The sequence below is a fragment of the Aphelocoma coerulescens genome, chromosome 8 (assembly GCF_041296385.1).
Source record: "Aphelocoma coerulescens isolate FSJ_1873_10779 chromosome 8, UR_Acoe_1.0, whole genome shotgun sequence".
In the NCBI taxonomy this organism is placed as follows: Eukaryota; Metazoa; Chordata; class Aves; order Passeriformes; family Corvidae; genus Aphelocoma; species Aphelocoma coerulescens.
In genome coordinates this window covers 8,069,305-8,081,376 of record NC_091022.1, presented here as the reverse complement: position 1 = coordinate 8,081,376, position 12,072 = coordinate 8,069,305, and the positions used below count along the sequence as shown (strand labels likewise).

Below are 12,072 nucleotides of genomic sequence, written 5' to 3'. Positions count from 1 at the left end.
TCTTCACATCCTAGGGAGCATCTGCACAGTGAACCATTAGGCTTGGAGGCCCAAAGGTTTTCACACTGATTTCAACTAAGTCCAGGAGAAAATTAAACTAATGAGCTTTTATGGAGTCTTCAACAATTCTGGAACACCAGTTATCCACCACTTTAAACACAAACATTTTCCATTCATGAAATACCATTTACATAACAATCAGGTGATCAGAATGACCTCCTGCGAGCCTGCACAAACATCACCCTGTACCCTGAAAAAAAGAGCCACATTCTCCTCAGAGGGGAGAGAGGCCTATAGCATGGAAAAATCTGGATCCAGCAACCTTCTGAAAACAGTTTTGAGAAATAAAATAGCCTTAACATTAATCATAACAGTAGGATTATTAGTACATCATGATTCACTTACACAACTGGGATCACTATTGCTTGGAATCTGAATTACCAGCTTTCTTAAAAACTTGAATATCAACTTTATTGGGAAGTCTGTGCAGTGTAAACTCCTCCACCAAGAAGGAACCCATGCAACAACAGACCACAGACAAGTACTAAAAAAATTTTTTTACGTTTCATGCATATATATATATATCTATATCTATCTATATATATATCTGCAGGGACTGTCAGCAGGCATCAGCCACTCTAGATTCAGGACTCTCACCATAGAAGAGACAGTGGACAAGGAACTTGTGGGATCTGACATACTATTACGGAGATGAGCAAATAAGGTGCTCCACCTGTGTCTCAGCCCCAGAGCACCACAGTAATTCCTCTTATCTTTGAGGTAGCACTTTTCTTCTATACTAAATGAAAGCCTTCAAGTCAGACAGAAGCAGCTGCAGTTACTGGACCAATAAAGAACTGAATATAAGGTGTGAAAAGAGTAATAACACATATTGTAGCAGGTACAAAGTCCCATATCTCAGTTGAGAATTAGGCATATGCTTCTCACACATCTTAAATTCCCATCCCATCATGTAATTACTTGCTTGTATTGAGTTTTCCATCAAACCTCTGTCCTACCCTATGCACAAGATGCTCATTTCAGAGCATCAATGAAATGTTACCAGACTTCTATGGCCTTACTACCTAGCTCTCACTTGGAAAAAATTAGTTACACAAATACTTCAAGTCGTTTATACTTCTGAAAAGGGGTTTCAATCATTTAATGGTGAAATTCTCATGCTCTTAATTCCAGCACCTCTGATCTCTCCTTACAGATGTAAGGACTCCCTGATTCTTCACAAAAACACACCAGAAACATCAAAAATTATCGAGCATACTGTAGCTCATCCCTCCCCTTCATGCCACAGGAACACACATTTGTTTCCTATTTTGCTTCCACTCTGGGGGGCATCTTGGGCAAGCTGTACAGAAAAACAGTAACTCCTTCAGAGTAGAAGAAGAAAATATTTCAATGGCTGTGAATCAGCATTTTAAAACACAAGGTCTAGCCTCACAAATGCATTAACAACTGCTTTAGCACAAAAAGCACAGAAGGCACGTATTTCTTGCCTTAATATACTGAGAGATCTCATGCAAGAAATCAGGCTTTACTAGGGCAAAACACAGCTTTTAGAAGAATGCAGTTTGGCAGCTCAGATTTAAGCTACTCTGACATAATCTGTGTCCAATGTCTTATTTGCTTATTTTCTTACATTCTTCTTGGTCTACTTCCGAACTCCAACATGATACTTCAAGTCTCCCAAAAGCCCTCCAAGCTAGGGAGGGGACTGAGAACTCATTTTGTGTGTGTGCATGCACCCACAGGAAAACCTGATCCCCACTGCAGCAGAGCATGCAGCTTGCAGGATGTATCACTCAACTACTGCCAGCAAACTTGACAGAGCACTAAGAACACAAACCCACAGAATGCCAGGCCATGTGAGACCAGCCAGTCTGGGAGAAGTCAAATTCATAACCTTATCAAGACCACCAGCAGTATGTTTTTCTTCTGACTTTTAACATTTTGCATATTAATTCAGCAGGCTTCTTTAGCTGGAAGGATAGACCACATAATGAAAATAAATTGCCAAATGGCACAGCACCTCTGTTAACCATTAAAAAAAGAATCAACAAAAATGAGAATCTAAGTGTTAATTTACAGAGAGCAAAATTCCCCTTGAGTTTAATGAATTTGAAGTGCGCATCCAGTGAAAGGACAGCAGCTTCTGCATCTCTTAATCTATCTTTCCCTTTCCTATAACCCAGGAGTATTATTTTAATGCTGACTTAGAACCAAGCAGACCTAATTCCCAAATAGTGCTGTAGATCAGTCACTAGAGATACTGTCTCAGGTACAAGGTAGATCTTCTAATGAAGAGGTTGTTCCTAACACGTAACCCACAGTTACTGACTTACATGGATACAGAAGTTTTCAATTGTTCCATTTTTCTAAGTATGACTCAAACCACCACCTGCTATTAAATCTCATCAAGAACAAAGGAACTTACGCATGACTCTTTGTCCTATCATTAATGCAGTTTAAAAGCTGTTTTCTCTAATACACTACAAGCTTTCCAGCTTAATGTGCACAAACCCAAAAGCAAATGCTACAAGCTCAGACAAAGGAGCAGGGGTGGGTGGGGGAATCTTTACTTTTCTCAGGGCAGGCTCATGCTGTGGTTGCCCACTGAAGCAGAAATGCTGCTCACCCCTATCTGAATGGTTCACTACACTCATTGCTATACAAATTGGCCATGGTTGGCTGATGGCTGTTCTGCTTTTGGAAAGGAACGCACTGAAATTCAAAAGTGCAGGTGGTTTTGAAATTGCAGTGCAGGTTTCACGTGAAGGACCATCCACTTCTGATTTGGCTGAAACTCTTTAAGTAACTGTAAAGGAGGCACAGAAAACTATCAGAGATAGTGAAACTATGGATACCTGTTCTGACAGGCATAAAAATCAAGTAGAAAACAAACAACTGGTAAGAAAAATTAATCATACAACCTACCGCTAAAAAAAAAAATCCAAAATATGAAGGTAAGAGGAGCTTTTATACCATTTGATCTTCCCAGAGAGAACCAGCTTAGTCTTTCCTTTCCAACGACTTCATACAACACTGACACACAGCTTCAGTTCAGTCCTCTAAATTATTAATTTCATAAATTTTCCCCAAACAAGACCTATTTCTGGACACTGGAGAGTGAAGCAGGTCAGAACAGTTTACATTTGACACCTGCAAGACAGAGGAATTTTAAGCAAAGGGAAAATAAAAGGAATTTATCACCAGTGCACCAATTCCAAGCCCTCCCTGCAGGCACAGGGAACAGTCTCCCTTCCAGGGTAACCACTGACATATCTCAGAGGGTTGTATTACCAACAGGTGCAGATGTGCCAGTGTCCAACAGCTAAGAGGGAGAATGAAGATGTCACCGTGCCTGCCATGTGACAATTCCCTACTCAAAATATTCACAGATCAGTTCAGATAAGCATGTGCAAGAGGAGGGGTTTGGGCCAGGGATAGAGAGCCAGCAGAGCAGGCCTGTGAGCAGGGAAGAGGCACCTGTTTGTTGAAGATGACCTTCTTCATTACAGAGTAATTGACTTCAGATTAATGAGGTTAAAATAATAAAAGCTGTGAAAGGGCAAGGAAGGTAGCAAAATACCTTTTGCCTTGAACAAGTCCTACAGGTCTGTGACTGCTTTCACCAGCTAATTGTCAAAGAAAAAAGACTCTGCAGGAATGAGGAGCTCAGCAGATCCACAACAAAACTCTCCAGTCAGCAGGAACCTGCCTTGCAGCCACTAGTAACACTGGAAAAACAGCAAAGGCAGGGAATCCTCCCGCTCTTCCCCAGCAACTTAATGGAATCAATCTTTCTCTCCCAACAGTTCAGCCAGGGGGACTTGTATTTAAAAGGGCCTGTGGAATAGAGTAAATGTCATAGAAAATGAACAGCAGGACATCATTTCAACCAGTCACAGGAGGAAAGCCACTCAAAAGACACTGAACTGCTGCAGCACAACCTCCCCAGACACAACACTCATTTCTGCATATGAAGTGCAAATACATCTTGATAAATGCAAAGAAGAACCATTAATCTTTTTCTATACAAGTAAAAAAAAGACCAAAAAACCTTAGAAACAAAGCAAAAAACACCATTCATTTAAGGAACCATTTATTACCACAGAAGAGCAGCATGTGTTAACTAAGATAATTCTGAAAGTCATGATGGACTTTTAAGATAGAAAAAAAGCTGAAAACTAAAACTACAGATCTAGACTAAGCAAGGATGTTGCCAGCCAGGCACTGATACCACCTCATTTCCTACCACTAGCTTGATTCACATGCTTAAAAAACCAAATGCAAAATATCTGAAATTGGAGCTTTTTTCTGCATATCCTTTACCACTCCGTGGTATTTTGCAATTAAGTTTTTAATAGCTTGCCCACACTTTGCAAAGAATGTACTCTCCAAACAGTTATTTCACTTATTCAGAGGAGCCAAACACAAAGATACTTCTGACAATACTGAATTTCATAGCTTCAGACAATGAGATTCCAACCATTGGTTTAAAATAAGGCTTTCAGCATTTTAAATGCCATTAGCATGCAAAGCCTGCAAAAGGAGGTTCCAGGAGCACCAGATACTTCATCAGATTTAACTGATTTACTGCCTGAAGGGGTAGTCCTGCATCCCCCCCCTTTAGCCCATGGGAATCTGCACCCTCTGCTCTGATCTGGAGATCATGGATACATTCCAGTAAGTCCGGGGGCAGGGAAGAAAGTCAGCTTTGAGCCAAGGTATGCTCAGATATCAAATTCAAGAAGACAGAGGGAGAACACACTATTTGTTCCTGACTGTCTACTGTTGTCCCAAGTTAAACAACGGAAACCAACTCCATTCCTTGCTTAAAGTGCTCCCAGCATTCCTCCCATCCTCTCCTGGAAAAGGCTGCTGAGGTAAGAGCACCCTCACAGGACTCTGCGACCCTAATAGACACACAACAACCTACATTAAATGCATGTTCCAATGTAGCACTGAAACAAACACAAACCTCTTCTTTCTTGAAAGGAGTATCCAGGTGCCCTATTTCAGGCACTTAAAGAAGGGCAGAAGTCACAACCCCCAAAAGGTGTCCCTCTGGAAGCGCTCAAAGGAACAGGCAGTTCCTAGTGTTTCTTGGAAACATTTCTGCAATACTGAGTGAAGACTGCAGCTTATGAGAAGCTCCCTGCATTCTCAAACCCTAGTTATTTTCTCTGATGCAAGAGTTTGGGGAAGAGCACACATTACAGAAAAAAGCCACCATAAAACCTACTACCAACCACAAAGACTACAGGAAAACAACAGAACAGCCACACAATTGTGAGTAAATTTTAAGGCTTTTAGAGTGTGTAGTTACACACCTTTCAATACTTCCTTCATTGCTTAAATTCATAAGCTTGTCTACACAGGCATAGCAACAGCAGTCTCAGAACCAGCAGCTGCTCTGCACCAACTCCTCATGCTAAAAACCCACCCTAAGTGCAGCACAGCTTAACAGTGCCAAGGAGGGGAATGTTATTGTAAATTTAGCAACATGAATTTCACCACAGATCGTTGTAAAGTTACTATCACCTGCCTCCCAGATATTGTATAATGTCTTTTTAATAGGCTTTTCATCTATGAGAGATTTCAGCAGTATCTTGGTTGCCATTTCAAAACCAAGCCAAGCCATTGCCATTCCTTTGTGTACCTGAGATAATTTTTGAACTGCTGGAACCTTTTACTAATATTCCAATCCAGTTTGTCATTCACATCAACGTTTTCACTCACCCGAGCTTTGGGATGAGTCCGTATGTTATACCAGTTCTGTATTTCCACCAAGAATTAAAAGGGAAGATTTTAGATTTAGCAAGTTCTAGGTTACCCTGTTATTGGTTAAATTTTTTCACGCACAAAAACAACGCCCTCTCCAGGCAGAGGGCTGCAGTACCTCCAGAGTTAACTAAAAGACACTGTGTGTCCTCCCCTTGAAAGAGGCACGGAACTTCCCAAAAGCTGGATTAGTAATGAGAACTAAAGACATGAAAATAACTACTCTGTACAAGACTCACAGTAAGAACATCAAAGTTAAAAAGAACTAATAGCAGGTTAGAGAAAGACATTTCAGAAAGAGTTCAAATTAAGTGCTCAAGGGAGGCACATTTCAGGCAACAGGCAGGGTCTTCTACACCAACATGCAACCTCGTGATGGGGTAGAGGCCACTTTAGTACACCATTTGCATAACAAACAAACAAACTTGAAGTTTCTAGGACAAATCTTTTAGAAGATACTGCATGAAAGCAGTTCACTGATTTTCAAATAATTTTAGAAGGTAAATACTCAATAATTGATTGAGCCAAGCAGTTGTTTTGCATAAGACACCAGAGCCCCTGCTTGCATACACCACCTTCAACTTGAGCAAGCTGTAAGCTGGGCAGATTCAATTTTCATTTTTAGGAGCCCAAGAGTTCCAGTGCAGCTTTTGTCCCAACCTTAATCACAGAGCAAAGACACTTCCAAACAAGATCCTCCACACCTAGGAACATACTTTCCATTCTGCAGTCAGATGCCTGGAACAACAGTTCTGATTATAACAGTGCCCAAATAATTTCATTTCTTCCTGCTATAAAATGCACACGTACAGTGTTTATTTTAGTATCAATCTCTGAAGGGATTTACGTACACATGAGGAGAATCACCAGATAAAATTGTGAGCCCCACTACAAGCAAGTTACACTTGCAGTCCCATCAGATCATTAGGGCACTGTGCTGAAAAGAAGACTTCAATGGTAAGAGGCACATTACACTAGAACACAAACCTCTCTACCACTCACACCTTTCTGCTATTAACAGATGTGAGCTCTAGGTTTAAGCAAAAGTCAATAATGAGGCAAGTAAACGTTCCATTAGTAAAGTGTGATTTGCACAGCTGTCACCTGTGCAGCAGGAGCACACAAACCCCGGTGATGTTATCACAGTGCCAGTCCAGAACTGTTTTTCAGAGCTCCTCTTGCATTACAGCTTTCAACAAGCACACCTTCAAAACTGGACAAGACTGAAAATGGAAACCCAAACTAGAAATATTTTCTCTCAGTAAAATTCACATGAATCTACACATTAATAGGTGGGAATAAAAACCAGTATCCCTTTCCACTGTACTTGTGCCTTGTACAGGCTTCATTCCTGGCTGTGCCACTGACCCAATCTGACCTTTACAATTTTCAGAGTACATTCTCATGGTGGATTTCAGAGTCAGAGCTCCTAGGCCAGAGGTTTGCTATCAAAACCAGCACATCTTGCTGCTAAATCACTTTGACACAAAGCATTTCCTGATGCAGGATACTCACAGAGTAACAACTAAAGGATCCTGAAGTGCACATGCACTTATCCCCATCTTCCTTTTACTCACAGCTGTAAACCCAAGTATCAGAGTTAATAGAAGCTAAGTAGGTCACGATATGGCAATGAACTTTCTGGGATATAAAGACAAACTACTGTATGCATGATTTCCTTATTAAACTCACAACTAACACTTTGGAAGTGCAGCTTATGGCAGGCAAAAGCTGATGTCAGAATAATTAATACGGGTTACTCTTCAAACAGCTGTCACAGCTGGTCTCGCTTCAGATAGTACCAGTATCCTACAAGCATCTAAATCTACTCCACTTACTCAGCTCTGGATATTATCAAACTACAAAGCACTCCAAGTTTTAAACGTATTTTTTATATTATGATCATCTACACAAAGGGATTAACTGAAGCATTAAGAAGAACTCTGTGAATTCAGGACAACAGGAGTCATTTGTCACACACAGTCGAAGCTCCAAACTGCACAGATGCCTATTATTTTTAGAGCACTACATTCCTAAGCCATACCTCCATCAAAAGCATTTCCCTAAAGCCATGAAGCCATCCTGCTCTTCTGAAACTTGGAACAATCTTGTTGGCTCAGGTCTGTCAGAGCTGTGTCTGTTCCAACTTCAGAAAGCCTCAAGTGCTGATAACTCTGACCCTGCGTTCCCAAAGAGCATCACATCCCCTTTATTGAAAAAGCTAACAAATCCCTACTCAAGCTTCTGCACTTTTCTACATCTCCTAATACACAGTCACATTTTTAATATACAGGGTGACATCTTCCAGTTAAAGTGTCTAATCAATTATTTCCTCCCACCACTTGACTTTTACCAACCAGTACTTTCCCACTGAACCAACTTCCTTAGGTGAGCTTGAAAAATGCATGATGAGAGATTTTAAAAATTCCTATTTTAAGCTTAGTTTCAAACAAAGAAGCAACATCTACCCAGAAATAAAATAAAGCCCACGCCAAAAAAAAAAAAACCCCACACCAAAAAAAAAAGATAAGGGAGTCCAAACATCTTCACACATTTTGGTTCAACATTCCCTCAGCCATATCTGATTGGCAGAGCTAGAAGTGGCTCCTGGGCTAAGCCAAAATCTTTTTTTTTTTAGTGCCTTTTGTCTAACTTCGGCCCAGTCTGTTGTAACTAGCTTTTGACTTTCCCTCAGAGGATATCTTGATTGAAGGAGACATAGTTTTTCTTCTTCATCAGAAGCAGAACAATCATTGTCCATTATTCTGTCTTCATTATTCCAGCAGCATGTTCTTTCAGCAGCTGTTTTGTCTAGTGGTTTTTTTCCCTGCCTTTTGGGGTTCCATTTGATCATCTGTTGACCACCAGTTTCACCTGTAAAGAGAAATGTCCCTCCTGCTAGAACTAAGTCTTTTGAAAGTTACATTTCAAAACAACTAAATTTAAAAAGCCGACATTTATAACACAAACCTTCCCATTTGCTATTTTAAGTTTCTTAAATGCTTAAGTGAACAAAAGTGCTGATTTTCTTTACAGTAAAAAGTTAAATAAACTCACAATTTATCAATTTATATAGTACACCAACAATGCAGGAACCAACAGACTTCAAGACTTTCTAATCACAACCCTGACATGACTACTGAAATTAAAACAGGTCCCAAAGCCATCCTGAAGACAGAAGTTTTCAAACTCTCTCATGTGAATTCATATGAGCACAGCAGACTAGGAAACTGGAGTTGCATCCCTCAATATTTAAATTAATCCACTGGCTCCTAACCAAAACCAGCCAGTGAGCCAGCTGAACACACAATGTGAACCCTTCTTTTTTAAGTTGTAAAAGGTTTGAAATATTCCAGTCCAAACTCTGAGATCAGTTAAGACACTGCTTGAAAGAGCAATCCCTTTTGAAGAGTAAGACAAAAAAAAAAAAGCTCCATTTTCTCCTAACCACACCAAAGAGGAACACAGAAGTTGTCAGACATTTACAGAACAAATATATTATTCCAACAAGATAGTTAAACGTGATAGCCCTTCATTAACATGGACTAGACGCCCGAACTTTTTCACAAAATCAAGTTCTGTTGAAACAGCAGGCAAAGAACACAGCAATGAAAAAATCAACCTGACCACCTATTGATCATTAAGCTGAGAACCTCTTCCACTAACAAATTACCTGGAGGCAGGAACAGATTATCAGCCCTCAGACACTCCAACCAAGAAACAAAAGTGTTTTCCTAGTAGGAATCCTAGCCATACAACTAAAACCTTCTGCCTTTTCAGAAGAAACTTAGCTGTTCAAGGAGCAAAAGTAAAGCTGTCTGGAGACAGTTCATGAGGCTCACAGCTCACCTGATCAAACCCACATGGCCAGGAGCTTTTTTTGTTTTAAATTTTGCTAAATGTAAACTCAGCAACCGAGTTTCCAAGCACTTTTTAGATTCACTTTTGTCTCCAAAACCCAAAAATGTGATGACACAAAGCAAATCTGCTTCAGGACTGTTCACACATAGTAACACAAGCGTCAGCACCAGATTTGCAACTGATTGTGTAGATACAGATGCCTGGGCTCCCTCGCTTCATCAAACTGTGAGACAAGCCAGACCTTCAAGATGATTTCTTAAGTAGAACAATCTACAGGAACTGTACTATAGTAATACACCAGACTCTGGCTGCTCCATTTGCAGTACTTGCAGTTTGCTGTTCAAGCTGGCTATCAGTTCTCAAACAGTGAATCACCAAGTTCAAAGAGGGCCAAGGTTTAAGAAGGTTGGAACTTACCATACAGAAATATATTCTACTAATATTTGTATTCTGGTAAATGTCATCTCTTAAGGAAGTTTGAAAGCAAAGCAAACAGGAGATGCTGGAACAAAGTACGGTTGACATAATCACTATAAAAAACACTATCAAAGGCATAATCAATGAAAAAAAAAGATTTAATGGGTTTAATTTAACGCTACTCCCGACAGACTCAGAAGAAGGGTTTCAAGAATGAGGCACCATGATCTTCCAGAGAATAATGCAAGAGCTCAGCCTGAAACTGGAAAGGCAAGGATGCCTCCGGTAAAAGCACAGAGAGGCAACAACAACACACACGTAACTTTGAACCCCGGTGTGTGGGTTCAACCCTCACCTGACACCACCGGGTGACTACTGCCGCTCCCGGCAGCGGGAATCGCCCTCCCGAAAGCTGTCACCTTTCCTACGGGAACACCGCATGCTGGCCAGCACGAGCACACATCCCGGTCCACCCGAAACGAAGCACCGTCCCTTCCTAGGCTTCCCAGGGAGGTCGTGGGGTTTTCTCTCCCTGGAGGCACTCAAAACCCGCCTGGACGCGCTCCTGTGTCACCTGCCCCAAGTGACCCTGCCTGGGCTGGGACGGATCATCTCCAGAGCTCCCTTCCAACACTAATGATTCTGTGACTCCCCAGGGCCCCATCCCCACCTCCCGACCCCAGGCTCTCCGCATCCCGCCCAGGGAGAGGTCCCCACCGCGGCAGCGGGTGCGGCCCGGGGTCTCCAGCGGCGCTGGCGCTGAGAGGCCGGCACTCACCAGAGCAGAACGCAGAGCAGGAGGCAGGAGCCCAGCGCCAGGGGCCGGCAGGGCGGCTCCCTCATCGTCTCCCCCGTCTACCTGGCGCGGCCGGGGCGAGGCGGCGCATCCTCCTCCGGGGCAGCGGGAGCGGCGGCGCCGGGACGCGCGGCGGGAAGCGCTGAGGGGGAACAGCCGTTGTTGCGCACAGCCCCTCCCCGCGCGCGCGGCCGTTACTGCCCGCCGGGCCGGGCCCCCCGCCCCGCCCCTTTTACCGTGTCACGCGCTGAGCTGGAAGGATGCGCGTCACACGCTCCGCGCCGCCAGCCAATGGCCTTAGCGCCCCTCGGGTGGCCCCGCCCCTCGGCCCCGCCGACTGGGCAGCGGGCTCGTCTTTCCCCGCCCCTCCAAAGACCCAGCTCTGTGAGGTGTCTCCGGCAAAGAAGCCGTTAAAGGGAAATCGCCGTAGTGATAAACGACGGCTGGTGGCCAAACCACCACCGGCGGCGAGGCACCCGAGGCTCGTCGCTGCCTACGTTTCCAGGGACATTTCAAGCACCGGCACTCCCACATGACAGCTCTTAATTATTTTTTTATTTTGATCAGGCTTCTCTAGAGGCTGCCGAGCGCTGAAGCCCGTAAAGGTAAAGCCGCGCGGGGGCGGCCGGGAGTTGTAGTTCCGGGCCGGACGGGACGCAGGGCGCGTCTCCGGCCGCCATTTTACGGGCGCCCTGAGGGGTCGGTGAGGGGCAGCGGGGCTCGGCTTCACCCCCTGCTCGTGGGCACACCTGAGATGTGTCAGCGCACGTTTATATCCATTGTGGGAGCGGGGGCCGAGCACAGCCAGGCGCCAGCAGGGAGTGCTGCTGGGAGACGCTCAGGGAATACAAGCCAGGTAGCGTCTGTGGGCAATGTGGGACAGAAGAGGGGAGCCTCCCCTGGCACTGGACTGGTAGAAAAGCACCAGCTGTCACCAAAACACGAGGCATTTTGTGGATAACCCAGCCCAAATCTGCCCATCTGCAGCGTTGGTCTTTACACTGAGCCAGGAAAACCTTCGTTGCGGCTCACTCCTGCCAAAAACATACTCAGGGATCGGGGTTCCCAATGACGGGAAGCGCGAGGGGAGCCAGGGCTAGCAGCAAGGCCCGGCACAGGGAGCCCTGGAAGGCGCAGGTGGATGAGTTACGAGGATGCCACGCTGGAAACGTGCACATGTCAGGACTCTGAACGAGGAA

At 43.8% G+C, this 12,072-nt stretch overlaps 1 protein-coding gene across 6 annotated transcripts in view; it reads right to left on the bottom strand.

The window, feature by feature from the left end:
* The window catches only part of SUCO (SUN domain containing ossification factor), a 40,067-nt gene extending 28,976 nt beyond the window's left edge, over positions 1-11,091 (bottom strand). For all 6 annotated transcript variants that reach the window (XM_069023759.1, XM_069023761.1, XM_069023760.1 and 3 more), the window contains exon 1: positions 10,856-11,091. In XM_069023759.1, the coding sequence (XP_068879860.1) occupies positions 10,856-10,920 (65 nt within the window). In that variant the 5' untranslated portion in view covers positions 10,921-11,091. The remainder of the gene's footprint in view (positions 1-10,855) is intronic.
* Positions 11,092-12,072: the final 981 nt, after the last annotated feature.